Source organism: Marasmius oreades, chromosome 7 (assembly GCF_018924745.1).
Source record: "Marasmius oreades isolate 03SP1 chromosome 7, whole genome shotgun sequence".
Taxonomy (NCBI): Eukaryota; Fungi; Basidiomycota; class Agaricomycetes; order Agaricales; family Marasmiaceae; genus Marasmius; species Marasmius oreades.
The window spans coordinates 2,849,393-2,866,713 of NC_057329.1; the positions used below are offsets into that span (position 1 = coordinate 2,849,393).

The 17,321-nt window shown below is 46.3% G+C and overlaps 7 protein-coding genes across 7 annotated transcripts; 3 read left to right on the top strand and 4 right to left on the bottom strand.

Annotated features, from left to right (window-relative positions):
* Positions 1-1,324: 1,324 nt before the first annotated feature.
* E1B28_011654 (uncharacterized protein) lies at positions 1,325-2,240 on the top strand (the record flags this gene model as incomplete). Its single annotated transcript, XM_043156711.1, has 2 exons — positions 1,325-1,759; positions 1,824-2,240. 2 exons carry the CDS (start codon positions 1,325-1,327, stop codon positions 2,238-2,240), a joined length of 852 nt encoding a protein of 283 aa, XP_043006504.1.
* On the bottom strand, positions 1,367-3,626 carry E1B28_011655 (uncharacterized protein; the record flags this gene model as incomplete). The annotated part of the gene is made up of 4 exons (XM_043156712.1): positions 1,367-2,470; positions 2,525-2,665; positions 2,718-3,061; positions 3,125-3,626. 2 exons carry the CDS (start codon positions 3,624-3,626, stop codon positions 2,769-2,771), a joined length of 795 nt encoding a protein of 264 aa, XP_043006505.1. The 3' UTR covers positions 1,367-2,470; positions 2,525-2,665; positions 2,718-2,768.
* A 3,211-nt stretch (positions 3,627-6,837) lies between these two features.
* E1B28_011656 (uncharacterized protein) lies at positions 6,838-7,407 on the bottom strand (the record flags this gene model as incomplete). Its single annotated transcript, XM_043156713.1, has 3 exons — positions 6,838-7,038; positions 7,102-7,196; positions 7,254-7,407. The coding sequence occupies 3 exons, from the start codon at positions 7,405-7,407 to the stop codon at positions 6,838-6,840; spliced, it is 450 nt and encodes a 149-aa protein (XP_043006506.1).
* A 978-nt stretch (positions 7,408-8,385) lies between these two features.
* On the bottom strand, positions 8,386-9,576 carry E1B28_011657 (uncharacterized protein; the record flags this gene model as incomplete). Its single annotated transcript, XM_043156714.1, has 3 exons — positions 8,386-9,261; positions 9,323-9,420; positions 9,480-9,576. 3 exons carry the CDS (start codon positions 9,574-9,576, stop codon positions 8,386-8,388), a joined length of 1,071 nt encoding a protein of 356 aa, XP_043006507.1.
* Positions 9,577-10,382: 806 nt separating this feature from the next.
* Positions 10,383-11,452, bottom strand: E1B28_011658 (uncharacterized protein; the record flags this gene model as incomplete). Its single annotated transcript, XM_043156715.1, has 3 exons — positions 10,383-10,619; positions 10,677-11,225; positions 11,288-11,452. 3 exons carry the CDS (start codon positions 11,450-11,452, stop codon positions 10,383-10,385), a joined length of 951 nt encoding a protein of 316 aa, XP_043006508.1.
* Positions 11,453-12,386: 934 nt separating this feature from the next.
* On the top strand, positions 12,387-14,868 carry E1B28_011659 (uncharacterized protein; the record flags this gene model as incomplete). The annotated part of the gene is made up of 14 exons (XM_043156716.1): positions 12,387-12,725; positions 12,788-12,847; positions 12,904-12,923; positions 12,984-13,015; positions 13,068-13,119; positions 13,174-13,201; positions 13,259-13,390; positions 13,441-13,538; positions 13,588-13,711; positions 13,773-13,928; positions 13,982-14,327; positions 14,398-14,514; positions 14,574-14,651; positions 14,716-14,868. 14 exons carry the CDS (start codon positions 12,387-12,389, stop codon positions 14,778-14,780), a joined length of 1,647 nt encoding a protein of 548 aa, XP_043006509.1. The 3' UTR covers positions 14,781-14,868.
* An 88-nt stretch (positions 14,869-14,956) lies between these two features.
* Positions 14,957-17,277, top strand: E1B28_011660 (uncharacterized protein). The gene is made up of 3 exons (XM_043156717.1): positions 14,957-15,372; positions 15,423-15,545; positions 15,593-17,277. Exons 1-3 carry the CDS (start codon positions 15,295-15,297, stop codon positions 17,090-17,092), a joined length of 1,701 nt encoding a protein of 566 aa, XP_043006510.1. The 5' UTR covers positions 14,957-15,294; the 3' UTR covers positions 17,093-17,277.
* The last annotated feature ends 44 nt before the right edge of the window (positions 17,278-17,321 follow it).

A 17,321-nucleotide genomic window follows, 5' to 3' on the forward strand; every position in this document is an offset into this window, starting at 1 on the left:
TACCCCCCTCGGTTGTCTGCATCAACCTCCCTGTCTGATTTGTCTTTATTGAGTAGGATTGATGTATTCGCTACTGGGCACACTTTTTGCCCCATTCACATGGGAAGCCATCGACGGTTCGGGTATCTCAGCTGCAGTGATCTAGGTAGTAAGACAGGTTTGGATCGAGACCCAGTTTTTTTTTCATTCATGTACTTGGATTCGGTGGAAAAGTGAACTAGAGTAAAATGAAAAGGATAAGGTCGTGTCTCTAGATCGTGTGCGTTCGGGAGCTGCTGACCAGACCTCAAGGAGTCCATCAAACAACCTTTGATAAGACGGCGTGTTGAGTTGACTTCCTCACAAACATACGCTCTTGAACATGGGTATGTTATCTGGTGCACTGGAAAGTGGTCGGGGTCAAGATGTCTTGAGCCTGAAATCCGGAGACTTGTTCTTCCGAATTCAGTAAATCGGCAATTGCAACGCACCCGACTTGTGTAAAATGCCGTGTCACGGTATTATTGACCGAAACTTCAGAAGTAGTTAATGCAGCACGAAAGTTTCTGCGAAAACTTGTGAAAGTGTTCAGTCGAATCAAATATGATCGGAACGGACATGACATCGAGGTTCCTATATACTGTCAATGACTGCTGAAATTTGAAGGGCGTTTGGCAATCAATAGGTCCACTTGGAGCTCTTCCACAAATCTCTCCGGATCCGTGATTTTCTTCTGGACGAAGCTAGGTCAAAAGATTGGCATATCAACGTTGACCAGCTGAAATCCACTGGCACCATGGTGTATTCCTGCTTGTCCATCATCAAGTCCGCTATTTTCAACAGCGACGCAGTCCCTACAGCTTCTCTCCATTTTGCTAGCTATTGTTGGCTGCCTATGGTAACCAGAACTACGTGGACGGACATCACTTCATCAGCAACTTGACAATTTACTGGTGAGAACTTTTTGACGACTTTTTGGACTTGCACAAGCCAACAAGTCGACCAGTCACCAGCTATGTCTGATTTCCGGCAAGCTCAGTTTTGCTCGGGTCCGCCTGCCAAAATTTTCCAGTCACCTCAACTTTTCACAAAAACCTCCACTGTTGGAGGCTTTCTGAGACCAGCTATCATGTTATGGAACATATGCCAGCTATTAGGACCTCGTTGGCTGGTGTGTGGTTGCGATATGTGAAGAAGCTGGTGAACTTGTGAGGGGGTGGACTGGTCGAACCGGCCGAAAAGCCCAGAAAAGCCGGGAAAGTTCACCGGCAAATTGTGTGAGTTGCTGATGTTCTAACCATCCGCTTCCACAAGTCCTCATGGACATGGTTGAGAAGTACTTTTTATGTTGTTTTACGTTATAAATCTACGTAACAAAGAGCAAGACGACGATTTTCGATCGCTGCTCAGTCTCGTTCTCAGTTACTGCCGTCGACTACCCAGTCTCCCGTTGATCACCAGTTTGGAGGAGGTCTCAGGCACTTTCGGTGTTGACGCAGAGGATGTAAACTCGAGTCAGGGCAAAGATCACAGACGCGTAGCAAATTTACTCCAGCAACTTGGCCGATCGTTGTGGGAGGAGGAAGATCTATGGGAATTGATGAAAACATCTTCTTACGAGGAAAGGATAACATTGAAATGCTACATGCTTTACCTCTTTCATTACCTCTGTCGAATAGGTCCAACGATGGAACTTCATCAGTGCTACATTCCGCAATTCATGGAGATCGCCAAAGGTTCTGAGGAGTTCTCAGAGATAATCACAGCCATAAAGTATGAAGTGAGTAGTCATCCTTTTTCACCCCTTTGAGCATTCAATAACGTTGACGTTGTGATTTTTGAAGAAACATGTTGAACCGACATTTGCGTTTCCAAGTCCGTATTCTGGCAAAAAAGTCACTGGAATTCAAGAGAAAGAAAACTTGGGTGACCTACTTGACGACTTCGAGCCGTACAGCACGGGCAGTTGGCCGGAATCAGTGCGCGACAACGACGTGTACAGTGCAATGATTCTACCCGACAGTGATAACGACGCCGCGTCAAGCGCTCCGCTTCATTCCGGGACCACAAGTGATGCAGTCACCACAAAGTTGGAGTCCCTGGCTACTGACCCTAGGAACAGGGTATTCGAACGGTGGAACATGGGCACGGATCGTCTTATAGATCCACCACTTAACGACGAGAGTTTATCGAGGACTCGTGGGCGCAGGCCAAATTCGATCATGAAGAAGTCTGAAGACTCATTGCGCACCGATTTGTGAAACAAGTGGTCGAAAAGGAGTCTGAGCCGATCTAGTAGGTCCAAATCATCCAATGCGTCTGTAAAGTCATTGTACGTATAGAGAACCCTGGATTATGGAATGCAGCATGATTTGAAGTAAAAGAAATCAAAATCGACCCCTGCCCGACACCATGTTCCAGTGAATATTAATGAAGCGCAAGTGTTCTGGATAGGTCACCGGTCATGCATCATGTGCATCTTGACCGTTCGCTGATCGATACACTGTTATTACCGATCCACATTAGAGAAAAAGATTCTCTTCACCTTGCCGTTATGCGAAACTTGGAGGGTCGTCTTAAACCTCGATTCGTTCGTTGCAGATATCATACAGTCGCGCAACTCGAATTACGCTAACGATGACCGTGAATGAATTTATTTATTTTACCCTCAGGGCCAGTTGTCGAGCTTAGAACTTCTTCATTAGCACACCTAGCCCGCAGAAAGAAAACATATTTACCGAGTAATTCCAGACTTGGGCATCATGAAGTTACAAGCGGGATATTGATCTTCATGTGTCGTCCCCAAATGATAACAACTTCTTGCTCTTGGTCGATTTCTTCGATTTCTTTTTTGGCGGTTCGCTCTTCTTCGCTTTGTGCTGACTATCCTGGTCATCCTCCGGTTCAGAGTCCCCACCGAGCACCTTTCGTTTGAAAGATTTACTAGATACTGATTTCGTGGAAGATGAAAACGATAAACTCGGAGCCGAAGCTTTAGGTTTTTCGTTTCCTTCTTTCTTGTTTGACGATGAAGATTCCTCGGGCGGTTTCTCTACATCAGGAACAGGAGGAAGTCCCTTTTCTTTTGTTTTAACACCGTCATTTACAGTTCCATCAGTTCCAATATCAAGAAACAAAAACCCACCTTTCCGTCTTATATTCTCAGCTTCCCGCTCCGTAAGATGTTTCCCTTCTCTCAAAACTATCACTTGGGGTTTCTCATCCCCGCGCTCCTCATCCTCCTTGTCACTTCCAGGGTCATCCGCTGGCCGTTCGGGTATCGGAGGTCTTCGACGTGGAATAGGTGGTCGACCCGAGCCATCGTTAATGTGCTCCCACTCCTCGTCGTATGCTTCATCTTCGTCTTCCTCGTTAGATATACCAGAAATCTTGTTTTGGAGTTTCTGGAGGAAGGCTGGAACGTGTTGTTCGTATGCTAGTCGTGAAGAGAGCTGAGCACGGGTGGGTTCTTTGTCTTTGCGTGACATGAAGGATAAATCGATGTTCGAAGAAGGGGGAAGTTGTGGTTTAAGTTTTTGAGCACGCGTCTGAAATTGTTGCCCGTATTTTCCATCCTCAGAACAATACCTACATATGTGAATAACTTTGCTAAATGTCCTGCAACTATGAGAAGTATCATAAAACATTGGCAAAAATAAAAATAAGGTTATATACAATCATCAGAAACACAAGGTTCAACCTTTTTTAGGTCTGCGACCGCTCATGCACGTGGGGGGGAGGAGGTACTAGGTGGGTCTTTTAATCCTGGTCCAGGTATCAGCCAACGATCACTATATTGAGGCGGGAGATCTATAGGCCCGGCTACTCCAATGTCGCGATGTACCACTTACTTCGACGCCGAGGGAGCCCGCAGTGGGGAGTCCCAAAAAGGAAAACGCCACGAAGTTGACAATATACAGTACCAGTATAGTTCCTGGGAAGGCCACGTGGACCAGCGCATGTCTGACGCTGGAGTCTGAGATGGTCACATACCGGTTTGTGACTTTGTCGGTATGTTTGGACAGTTTGGACGAGAGGAAGAAGACCTACTAAGGTCTGCTTCAATCTCTTCATTCCTTTCTCTGGTCGTGCGGCATGTTTACCAAGCTCAATTTAGAGAGGAAGTTATCACCTGTGGCTATTTGCTCGACACCCCCGCTGCTGTAGCTCTGGCAAACAGTGTTCAAAAGCAGTGAATTCTGACCACAAAACACTGGAGTACCATTCTTACTACCCTCCATCACTTGATTGAGGAAATTGGGGGAGTGGGATGCACCTTTTATGGAGACATGGAGATGTTAGAGACCCCTGAAAAAACAGTATACATCCTTGCAACACGGTCTGCTCGGGGTGTCTTCCCAGTGGATCCAATCACTTGCGAAACAATACTCACAGAGGATGATAAGTTTCAAGAGGGAGAGCTAGAGAACTATGTCAAGGAGCAACTCGATATCGCAGATATACTCTACTAGTACCTAAATAAACGCATTTTTAACATTTTTATATATAATATAATCAAAATGGGAACATAATATGAGGATTAGAGCAAGCCCAAGCTGCTAGTCAAAGCACGGGTCTATTTGCGGGTTATCCGAAGTACAGAAAGTACGAAACACCCTATAGATGAGAGTCTTCGACGTTCCGAAACCTGTAGGAACTGATGAAGCAGCCTTTAAAAACCTTCGTTCATTTGGATAGGCCTCGTCACACTCGCAATTACCTGTAGCAAACATGGGGACACTTGATTTTACTATCAATTTATTGATTTCTTCGATATTGGTTGAAAAGACGGAAACAACTCTTAGAAGTACATCTGGAAGTAACAATTGGACGGATGTAACTATCTAAAGTCCACTTCGGATTTAAGGAACGGAAACAATGCCGGTGGCTGTAACTTACAGCTGGAAACAAGAAAAGGGGCAGATGTCGACGATGTCCGGTCAGAAAGGACATTCTACCAGGAAAGAACCATAGGAACGATCCCTGGAATGTAGATCGAGCAGTTTTGGACTATTCCAGATCGGATAGAACAAGAGAGAACAAGGGAGCACATGGGGACTCGCCTTGGAAACAAAAAGGGGTCAGGATGTATCCACATGCAAATGTCAAAGATATCCGACTCGGAACAGGAATAAAGAAAATATGAGGAAAAGGAATAAGGAATACTATATTCTGGACAGTTTTATATCTAATTGACATGTACTATACCTGATTAAGGGTACTTTGGTATCTCTGAAAGGGATTTCTCTATATTTTCGACTTTTTACCATATCTTCGACGTTTGATTATTATTTATTCGAAAAGGCGTATATAAGGGAGGATGGTAGCAGCAGTATTTTCCCCAGTAACCTATGACAGAAGCCTAAGTGCTTTCACTAGGGGACTCTGGCTCATACTTTGCCCCACTTCTTCGAAGTTGGTGTTTGTATTTGGAAAAGATTAGATTTGAACTTTGAATTTGATTTGAATTTGTTGCCACTTTGGTACTTGGAAACTTTGAACTTGTAGAGTCGCTTTGACTCGAATTTGAATTGAATTTGATAGTTCTATTTGAACTTAGAAAGAATTGAACACCTCCTCGAAGTAGTGAACTTCGTAGAAAGCCTTTGTCATTTTGACTTGTGAACACAGAATTTGAATTTGTTTTGAACCATATAAAGCCCCACCCTTGAAGTCAAATCTTAGAGTTCTCAGTGAACCTTGCTGAGAGCGTCCATTGATACCGACCTCCACAAATCAACTACGCTAATTGCTAGTGTTGGGTTTGGTTTTGCGCACTTCGTGCTTGGAGTGTGTTTTGCTGCACCTAGTAGTAGTTTTTAGTGCCGTTATCGAGAATGATGGCATGTTTCTAGCCTCTTCCCCTTCATTGATGTCGATCTGACGAGTAACACAGGTATTAAACATCAGGGCTTCATCACGGATCTTCTTGGATTTGAATAATACTCTTTCAACCTTCAATATCATAGGTGTCGTCAGTGGGAGATCCACAGTTGCCCTGTTCTGCAGTCCTATTGTCTTTGGCTTCTATCATCTTAATGAATCACATACATATGCATAATGAATTACACCTATCATCTCATGATCAGCAGTAAACTGAAGCAGTAACCTCACTGAACAAATTGTGGAATGAACTTGGTCAGCTGAGAAGCTGAGCCTTGCCCGTATAGCCAAAATTCCCAGTTCCTTCTTGCACCTCCATCTCATCTGCTCTTAAATTCTAAGCCTCAAACTCAAAGTTAAAAGCTCAAAAACTGTATATTCAGCCTTTTTTTATATCTGTTTTGACACTAAGATTCTATACCAGTGATGGCTCAGCAACCCCAAAACCTTTATTTGACATGCAATATTTAGTATTATTGTTGATCTACAACCCAATGCTCTCCTTATCAAACGTAGAGTAACTGTGCAATAGGCTGTCAGGATGATACATCGACAAGTGGGAGGTGGAAGACAGTGGTGCTAGTGTCGATGCAGTCACTGGCGGGCCGTAATGAGGGTGTTGCACTAAATGTTCGTCTGGGTGGAACGAGGAAATGGAAGAATCCATAGCACCTGGAGGCATGAACACGAAAGGTTCGGAAGTATATTGTGGCTGGGTTGATTTTTCGAGTGAAATCTTCAGCAAGGCCGTACAAGAGTCGGTTTTCGTTTTTGACCTTGTCAAGTACCAGAGCAAGGCAGCGAGAACGGCAACCACGACAGCTCCTCCAACAGCTATACCAACGATGACACCAGTAGAAAGGCTGCCCGATTATTTGTTGTCTGAATTTTAGGATCCTCCGGTGTTGGAGCCACCACCACTACTGCCACCACCCCCACCGTTTCCACCATTGCCTTGCAAACCTTTGTCACCCATCAGTACTTAGCAAACACAACTTGTCGGTTGGAGGGCTCAACGATGTGGATATTATCGGTGCCACCACTTCTTCCTTGCGAGTCTATCACCGAGAAAGTAACTTGCGTCTGTGCTGAGATGTTGGCCTTCCAATCGAAACTGGTGGCTGTTGGTGGACCGAAGGGAAGAACAAAAGAATCTAAACCACCGGGAATCCACGCCTAGGAATGTACAAAAACAATGTGAGATATATCCAAATACGAGGGCAGAAGGGGGTTGCATACAAAGATTGTTAATGGTAGTCTGGCACTGTCATAAAGCGTGAGGGGGAAGCCGCTGCACTGAGTGAGCGTGCTTTCGACAGAGAAGAACTCGTTGCCTGTTTCAACAAAAGTCAATGATACAGCACACGAGATACATGGAATATACCACACACCAGGACTAGTGGTATTATACGACTGTCCACTCGTTGCATCCCCAACCACCATCAAACTTGACGTCCCACCACTCACTGGCCCTGTTGCATCTGACATCGCGAAAAACATTTGGGTACCTTTGTTATCCTGGAAGCTCGAATCAGGAATGGTCATGTTCACGTTTGTGTTATTGGGCTAACAATGTTGATCAAAATGACATCAAACTGACTCTGCAAAGAACACACTAACAATGATGCCTATCAGCCAGAAGGGCAGTTGGCCACCTGGATCATCAGGAATCAGTTAGATAGCCTACCCTCATATGATTGCTACTACTCGCCGGTCCATGAAATCGATAGTGGGCCGCATTGTGTCGGTTGATTGCCCAAAGTAAAATTGAACGATCGCGATTCACGCGTAACTGCAGAGGGAAGCGCAGTAAATGAATAACAAAATCAAACGACCCATAGGCCGACCAACGGTTTAGTCTTCAAGAAAGAGACTTAGCTGGCCATTGAACTTGGAAGAACCTGTGGCCCACTAGATGGCAGCTTAGGGAAAGGTGTGCAACAACCTCCTTGTGACCGTGAATCTGACATAAAATGGTAGACAGATAGCTCTCCAGTCTTCACGTCAGACCAATTCAGTCTCAAAGTTATGACTCTTTCTTCCACTTGTAACGATCCTTGAGTACTTGAGTATCTGATTGCACGAAAATCGAGTTGATAATGGAGATATCGAGGTAACTGATGTGCAGTTTTTGTTGCGCATGACGGTTGGTCGTAGAAGTGTAAGGACTAGTGGCGATACACTCTTCCGAGTCGGTTACACGAAATTTCAATTTGAACTTATTCAAATCCATCTCTGGCGCACTCACCATGAATAGCTCAGCAAAATACGGGATGCCCATTCACCTGTACCACCCCACTAGCACTTTGTAGGTGTGCAAGTAATTGAGGTCGTAATTAGGGTTGTACTTAGCTTATGAATTATAACGAAAAACGTTTCATACACATTTCTGTCTTCAGAGTAATAATATACATAAATAACTTGATTAAATGTCCTGTAACTATGAGAAGTACTAAATAATATTGGCACAGCACAACAAGGTCGTGCATATTCATCAGAACACAAGGTTACGGCTGTTTGCTCTCAATGTTTCGTAGGTCTGCGACCGTTCATAGGTGGGGGTGAAGAGTCCAATCCTAGTCCAAGTATCGACCGACGATCAATATATTGAGGTGTAAGATCTATAGGTCCATCCACTTCTTCAATGTCACGATGTACCACGTATGGACGGGATGACGACGCCGAAGTACCCGCTCCAGGAAGGGACGAGGGACCTTCAGCATAATAGGTCGATGAGTGGGAGGAGGAAGGCGGTGGTGTTAGTGCTGGTGCAGCCACTCGCGGGCCGTAAACAGGCTGTTGCATTGAATGTTTCTCTTGGCGGAATGAAGAAACCGAGTAATTCATAGCATCTGGAGGCACAAACACCAGCGGGAAAGGTTCGGGAGTATACTGTGGCCGAGTAAGCATGGGTTGTGACAACTCTGGGTTTCGGGCAAAATCTTCAGCAAGGTCGATATCCCTACGAGGGCCAAAGAAGTCGGTTTTCGTGTTTCTCCTTGTCAAGTACCAGAGCAAGGCAGCGAGAACGGCAATGGCGACAGCTCCTCCAACAGCTATACCGACAATGGCACCAGTAGGAAGGCCGCCCGATTGTTTGTTGTCTGAATTTTGGGATCCTCCGGTGTTGGAGCCGCCGCCACTACCACCTCCACCACCCCCACCCTTACTACCATCGCCTTGCGAACCATTGTCGCCAGAGGTGCTTAGCAAACACGACTTGTCATTGGAGGGCGCAACAATGCGGATTTTATCGGTGCCGCCTCTTCTTCCTTGCGAGTCTATTACCGAGAAAGCAACTTGCGTCTGCGCCGAGATGTTGGCCTTCCAATTGAAACTGGTGGCTGTTGGTGGACCGAAGGGAAGAACAAAAGAGCCTGGGCCGCCGGGAATCCACGCCTAGGAATGTACAAAAAACCTGAGATATATCGAGATATTAGGACAGAGGGGCGTTGCATACAAAGATGTTTAATGGTAGTCTGGCACCGTCATAAAGCGTGAAGGGGAAGCCGCCACACTGAGTGAGCGTGCTTTCGACAGAGAAGAAGAAGTCGTTCCCTGATTTCGAAATCAAGTCAATGATATAACACACGAGATACATGGAATATACCACGCACCAGGAGTAGTGGTATTACACGACTGTCCACTCGTTGCATCCCCAACTGTCATCAAAGTTGACGTTCCGCCGTTCATTGGCCCTGTTGCGTCTGACATCGCGAAAAACATTTGTGTACCTTTAGGAACTTGAAGGGCAGGGACAGTGAACGATCCTTTGTTATCTTGGAAGCTCGAATCAGGAATGGTCACGTTCACGTCTGTGGCGCTGGGCTAGAAACGTTTATAAAATCAGTACATCAATCCCCATTCCTGCAGAAAACACACGAACGATGATGCCTATCAGCCGGAAGGGCGGTTGGCCACCTAGATTGTCGAGAATACGTCAGATAGCTTATCCTCCTCATATGACTGATACTGCTCACCGGTCCATGAAATGGATAGTGGGCCACATTGTGTCGGTTGATTGCCCAAAGTAAAATTAAACGACCGCGAGAAACTGCAGAGGGAAGCGCAGTAAAGGAATAACAAAGTCAAACGACCCATAGGCCGACCAGCGGTTTAGTCTTCAAGAACGAGAGTTAGTTGGGTGTTGAATCAGGAGGAACCGTACCCACTAGAAGAGGTAATGGTGGTCTGGGAAACAGATGTGTTATCACAGCCTTTTGACCCTGTATTTGACATAATGTCTCACTCCAGTCCGTCTTAAGGCTGTTTCGGCAGACCGATTCAGTTTCAGTCTCAAAGCTATGACTATTGAGTCTGTTTGTAGCGTGTGACTGGGCCTCCCACTTGTAACAGCGCTAGGGATCTGTCTGAGAGAGTCGACATTGGGGATACCGAGGTAACCGATATAGTGTCAGTACACTCAGACCTCAGAAAATATCCATCCACACAGGCACGAGCGTTCATCGGTCAAGTCGTAAGAGCGGCCCGCTCTTACTTGAGCACTCCGGTTAGCATCCCTAGGCCGCTATTGCATTTCTCTTCCAAAATACATGGTCTCGCCAATCCCCTGGAAGCCTGACAGCTTTGACACATCGCCCTTTGTGCGTAGAACGTTCGTCGTGCCGAAGAAACCATATCTGGGAGATTTTTTGGGTTTCAAGATATTCCGCCACTCGATGATAGTTTAACCCGACTGCATGAGGTCCGTGACTGTCATCAGACAACGCAAAACGACCTCCTTCGGCGACGATCACCTATACATACGTCGGAATGAGCAAGAAGTCGAACAGAGCGAGAAACTCGAAACACACCCGTAGTACGTCCTCACCTGGATATGCCGTACTCCAACCCTTCCGGAATGCAGCTGCATTCAACTCAAACAACCCTCCGTACCCTACGACATACTTGATGTTCCTCCTCAACAAGTCCCACGCCTGAGTGAAATCCGAGAGTTGTAGACTAGGAGTGTATAGACGGCAGAGATCGACGTGGCCTATGATCTCTGGCTCAAATCGCTCCAATAACTTGTATTGAGCCTCGAAATAGCTGCATAAGAAGTTCTCCATTGTCTGATGTTCTGAATTACTCCCACCGTGCAGGCGTAATGCTTTTTCGTATGTCGGTATATCGAAATCGATGGGAACTCCATCAACGTGATGTATCGAGCCTACTAGGTACTCGATCAGGCCGCTATAACGAGAAAGCAGATCATCCAGACGATCCAAATCGAGAGAAGTGATGAATTCTGTCTCAAGGCCGACCAATAGAGTGATTTTGGACGCGTAAAGAGATTTTAGACGATGGGCTTCCTGAACAAATTCGTCAAACTGGGATAATAGTGCTTCTGGACTCATGTCTTGCTAAAAAAACAGTTCAATCTCTCCAGAGTTGGCTGCGCAGTGAAGCCGAAAGCCATGCTCACCTCTTCCTCTTCCGGGTATAGATCCTCAGACCGATATCTCGGAACATGTTCTGTCAGACCGTAGACTTCAAATCCCTTGCATATGGCTTCCAGGACCACTTTTTCGAGAGTGCCGTTAGCGTGCTTGCAAAACTGACCAGAGTGTGAGTGATGACTGTGTGGCATGTTGTGGGTCCACGCTCGACCTGTCAACGTGTCAACTGTGGGAACATCTGGTATCCTCTTTCCCCTCTCATACTCTCATCCGATGCTTCAACTTTATGGGAGACTTACGGTAAAGTTATCAACGGAAAGTCGAAACCATTTAGGTTAATTAATTGGAATTTAGGTCAGGCGTTATGATACCTAATGAATATCTACCCAAGAAAGGGCAGCTTCGATCCGACAACCTTAGCTTATCTCGAGCTCGTCCGTTTAATGCCTCAGCACTATATTAAGAGCCCGTAGTCTAATCTCAGTCGTTCTACAACTGTGTTGCTGAATCATAAAGTTCCATTTTGGTCTTCAGCTCTTTTGATACCAACGTGTACCCTCGGGAACCTGACAGCAGCAGGAACCTCGTATAGGTCAATCTTAGAAGGTTTTAACGACTCGGACGAGACTAGTGAATGTAACGTTGTTGGGGCTATCGTTAGGTCGTGGTGCGTCATTCCAAACATTCTTATTTGGATTCTTCCAGACTTGATTACTTTACTAGTAGGTGAAAACCGGAATTACGAGCCGTTGGTGTATTCTTCACAGAATGAATAGCATTTCACGCTTGTTTGGAGGATCATCCATCCGCCTAACGATTGGCCACGCTGGTGTTTCCTCCGTCAGCAAATATCCAACCTCCAACATCCGCAATTGCGGCTTATAAGTCGGTCGTTCGCGGAAGGATTCAATTTTATCAAAAGGGCTATTAAGCTTCTTTCATCAAATGACGACCATAATCGACCGTCATTGCAATGCTTGACTTTCGCCCAGGAAATTTGTCCCAGATTGACCACATATCAAAGAACATTCCTTCGAAGATGGCATTAAATATTGCCTAATACAAAGCCAGAGTTTGTTAATAAAAGCCATCGCTCCTCCATGAATGCTGCGCGGGACTTTCACCATGACAAGGATCTTTAGTGTCCTCGTACTTCTTCACGCCATCTTCCTGTCTCCTACGGCAGGTCTCGCTACTAGATCAGTGCAAGGCCCCCTTGATGTACGTCTGGAAATAGGAACGTACCGAGGGACTACCGTGAACGAGACAGAGCAATGGCTAGGAATTCCCTACGCGACGCCACCTCTTGGAAAACTTCGATTCAAACCTCCGGTGCCGCTCAAACCAACCCCGACTCGGAAGGATGCTCGTGTGACAGATGCATCCAAATTCTCTGATGCCTGCCCACAACCTCCTTCGCCGACACTGGGTGCATCTCCTGGAGAGGATTGCTTGTATCTCAATGTAAATTCGCTAACGTTCTTTTCCCCCGTCTTGCAAACACTGAACCACCCCGAAATGCACAGATATGGCGTCCTCAAAACACATCGCACAACGAGAAACTTCCGGTGCTCGTTTGGTTCCCAGTATGTTTCCCCTTCCTGGTCACCCTCGGTCACGTTGAGTTCTCGTATCTTTACAGGGTGGTGCGTATATTAGTGGGTAAGGAGATTGCTCTTTTCATACGATTCGTCTGTGTAAACCTCGATTCTTATCACCTAGCTCGGGTTCCCAACCTCAATATCTACCAACACGTGCGTACGACTCTGAAGGTATAACCCAAATATGTCCTGATCGGACCGCTAGGCATGCTCCAACGAAGTGATGAAGTGGACAAACCTATAATCTTCGTGACTTTGTACGCCTGGATCTATTTTCCTACCTATAACTCTTATTTATATATTTCCTACAGCAATAACCGACTAAATTCGTTTGGTTTCGTCAGTGTGCTTTTATGATAAGATTGTGTTTTCCGTTTTTCATTCTATCCGCTTTAGCTCGCAAGCTCTACGATACCCGAAGAAGACCTCAACATCGGAACGCAAGATCAAATCGCAGCTCTCAGATTCGTTCAACAGAATATAGCTGCCTTTGGTGGAGACCCAGAAAAAGTCACTCTCTGGGGTCAGGTACGTCTTCATTCTTAGCGATGTTTCGTCAAACTAACAGTAACTGACAGTCGGCTGGTGGTGGAAGCGTACAAGCGTTACTTGTGTATCTAGACCCAGAGGAGCGATTATTCCGTGGTGGGATTGGCGACTCGTCGACGGGGCCATTGTAAGCACAAGCGAATAGTTCGTTAGAAAATGGTTAACAGTGCATTTAGCAAAAGCTCTCCTCCTCCCGATGTATATGACCGGCCCGGGATGCCTTTTGATCGGCTGTTGCGAGCGACTAATTGTACTGCTGGCCCAGAAGCTATCGATTGTCTTCGAGATGTTCCGTTCGAGGTGTGTATTTACCGTTTTTTGTGAAAAGGCTGAGGAATCTATCTCAAAACTCCCCCCCTAGAAACTCATGAATGTCAGTAATCAAATGATTCTTGGCACTGTTGGGCTTCAATTATGGCAACCTACAATCTCTCCCGGAAACCTATTGAATATTGAGGCTTCCGAAAGGATTAGGAATGGGAGTTTCCTTTCTCTCCCATATCTTGCCGGAACGAATGTGAGTTTGGTTATAGTATGTGTTGAGATGTATTCACATGCAGACTATGACAGCTCAACGAAGGCGCCTTGTTTAGCGTTCTCGTTCGAAACAAGAATCTAACAGGCGCTGCACAAGATGCTGCTTTCAACGACTTCAACTTGGCGTTGTATATCGATAACAGTACTATCACCCAGGAGACACTGCTGGAAACCGACCGACTTTGGGCGGAGAATGACACGACTCTAGGTGCCCCGTTTAACACGGGTGATACCTTATTCGATCGTGCATCAGCATGGTACACAGACGAGATGTTCCTTGCCCCCCGCAGACTATTCTTCGAAAATGCGGCTGCGAAGCAGAATCTCTTTGCTTATTATTTTCGAGAGTTCATCCCTGGAGATGATCCGTTTCTTGGAGGTGAGCCGATTTGGGACACGTTAGTTGTTGTTGTTGCTGACTACTCTTGTCTTTTCTTCTTGTATCCAAGTCTTTCATGCTTCTGAACTACGAATGTTCTTTGGGCCAGTACCCGATGTCGAAGTTGACTTTGCGAATAAAATGACGGACTTTTACCTCAACTTTATCTACGATCTAAACCCTGGACGTGAGTGTTCACCCAATGACTCTGGAATGGTGCATAAATCGTGACGAACCATTTTAAAGCTGAATGGCCCAGATATGATCTAGAGACTCGGCCTGTTTTACAGCTCCTTCGGGGAAATATCACGGTCATACATGATGGTAGGGAACTCCATCCTCCCTGAAGTGCCTGCTTCTGACTCGAGATTACTGGGTGCATCTTCAGATTGGGATACTGAAAAGACGGACTTTTTGAACTCAGACCGGGTGCTGAAGGAGTATCAAAAATGAATACTTGCCCTGTGTAAGGCCACCAACCCTGGTTGTTACCGTTAGAATACAATTTTTTTTCTACTTGCAATTCTTTGAGTAGCGTGAGTCAACGTTTCAACGCCAGGTCGAAGTGACAACCGTCCAAATGCGGGCATTGACGCGCTTGCGCATTACGTGATCGTTTTTTTGACCACCGTTGACACCCATGCCAGCATGGCATTGCTCATTGTTCTCGCTCTATTGCTGCTCGAATGCGGTTAAGGTTGACTCGTCGTGACAGAGATCCTTTTTGTCTGGACTGCAATGAGGCATCAACCGTTTCTTATTGTCTTATTGTTCTAGCCATTGCAGATTGGCTAATTTTCTCATCACTGTCATTTTAGGAACGCGCTTATTGTGATATTGAGGGAGTGGGGAACGCTCTTAATACCGCGATGTGGATGGAAATCGTCCTGGCTGGATCCATATACTTCCTTCGATCGCCCAACACGGCTGTAACGGTCGAAGATATCTTTTAGTCGTGCAATATTGTATGCCTGGACCTGCCGCGTCGCAACCTATTATTATTCCTACGCGTTCTGAGCACAGCGTATCTGTTGATTCTACGCAAGTACGTGTTTATGGTTTCGTATCATTTGATTTTGCTGATCAACATTATAGGTACGACCAACCTCGATTATCCGATTCAAAGACCTCCCAAAGGCAGGACCAGGGACTACGCGTCCACCTCTTCCAAAGACACCATCTGCAGCATTACTAGAACAAATAGCTCTTTATAATCAGGTTCGTTTTGTGCCTACGAGTTGTTTTGATAGCTGACTCGATCATAGCAAATATCAATATCATCCTATATGGAAGCACCTACTTCGAAACATCCCTCCTCGTTGGCATCTCCCATTCGCCTTGCACCTTCATACACCACTCCCCATCTCGTACACGGTCATGGTCATCCGACTCCGCCTTCAGGCCAATATCATCGCCAGGTTTCTCATTCCCAATATAACCCCCATTGTCAGCCTCTTCCCCGCCCCGGAGCTTTCCCAAAGTTGTCGCCTCTTTCTAATCATGATTCCAACTCTACCTTTACTCCCGCGTCGGGACGTCCTAATCCGACTTTACCTTTCGTGAGACCAATACCTATGAAGTTGGTGGGACACACTTCCAATGTTACTCCCGCACGTCGACCCCAAGTACCTGGATCTTCTCCTCCGATGGTCATTTCGCCGCTGAAAGTCATGTTTGATAACGCTTCCCGCGGAATCCACTCCGAGCTGTCCTATCTGCAGGCGTCTTGTACCGCCCTCATTAATAGGGAGCGAAAAGAAAAGGAGATGTTGCGTGCGCATTATTTCCAGATGAAACGAGAACGGGACGCTGCTCGAGATAAGTTGAAGGTTTTGGAACAGGCGTCTTCTCCTACCTCGCCTACTGCACAACCGATGAAGCAGGAAACAAATGCGTCTCACCTTCAGATCAAGTCGATTCTTAAAAAGCGCTCTAGGGATGAGATCGAGGCCACGGCATCTATCTCTTCCGCGTCGTCCTCGTCCTCATCTAGGTCCTCTTCCCCGCCATCCCCTCGCACACCAAGTCCCGTATCAGAGCTTCAACACCTTTATTTACCTCCCATACGTGACCAATCGTTGGAACTAGGGTATCCTGACCACACGGAAATCCCGCATCGCGTTCTTTCTTCCCCACCTCCCCCTCCAATATCGGCACGAAAGATGGTCTTTTTATCGCCACGCCCCACTGCTCCTGTTACGCTTCTGGCATCTAGATCATCTTCCGTTTCTCCTCCAGCATGTCCGACGAGAACCTCGCCTGGATTCGTACACCCCACTCGCAAAGCTTATAGTGGTCCTCCGTCTCCCAACCCCATTCAACCGTCATCACCATTCCTACGCCCCGCCTTGTCGCGGGTGTCCCGTCTGAACGCGCCGGAGACAGAGCTCTCACCAGTGGATTTCGCACCATCGGATGAATCATTACCTCCGGCGAAGAGGCGAAGGACAGCGAATCATACAAAAGAAGACGTTTTTTCCTCTGAGCTGACTGGAGCTTGTGTTTCCTACGTCACAGTTACACGCTCTCTTGATGTGAAAAAGGAGGATATGACCGAAGTCGGTTTTGGTGAAGGTGATATGGAGTTGGAAAATGACTCTGAAGGAAGTGAGGCCGGTTCAGAAGGGGAAGTCGCAAAATCAATTGTGTCCAATTTCAGCCTCACTCCTCCATGTCCTGTCGCGGGCATTTTCAACCCGGCGCAGCCACTAAGGCAGATGTGTTCCAAATATGTACGGTCCTTCTCAAGCAGGCCAACGAGTTGATATCAATGGCCGTTGATCTCTCTTGAGCTATTATGATTATCTTTCTCTGAATTTTCATTCCCGCACGCCCCTCATATATACCATTCAATCATTCATTTGTATGCACGCAATTATGCCACGGTATCCTTACATGTAGCAATGTACTCACTACTCAATCCTTTCTATAAGATGGAGCATTCGTCAACTTCGGAGTACATGAGCGTGGGTGAGCCTTACGGGACGGTTACCT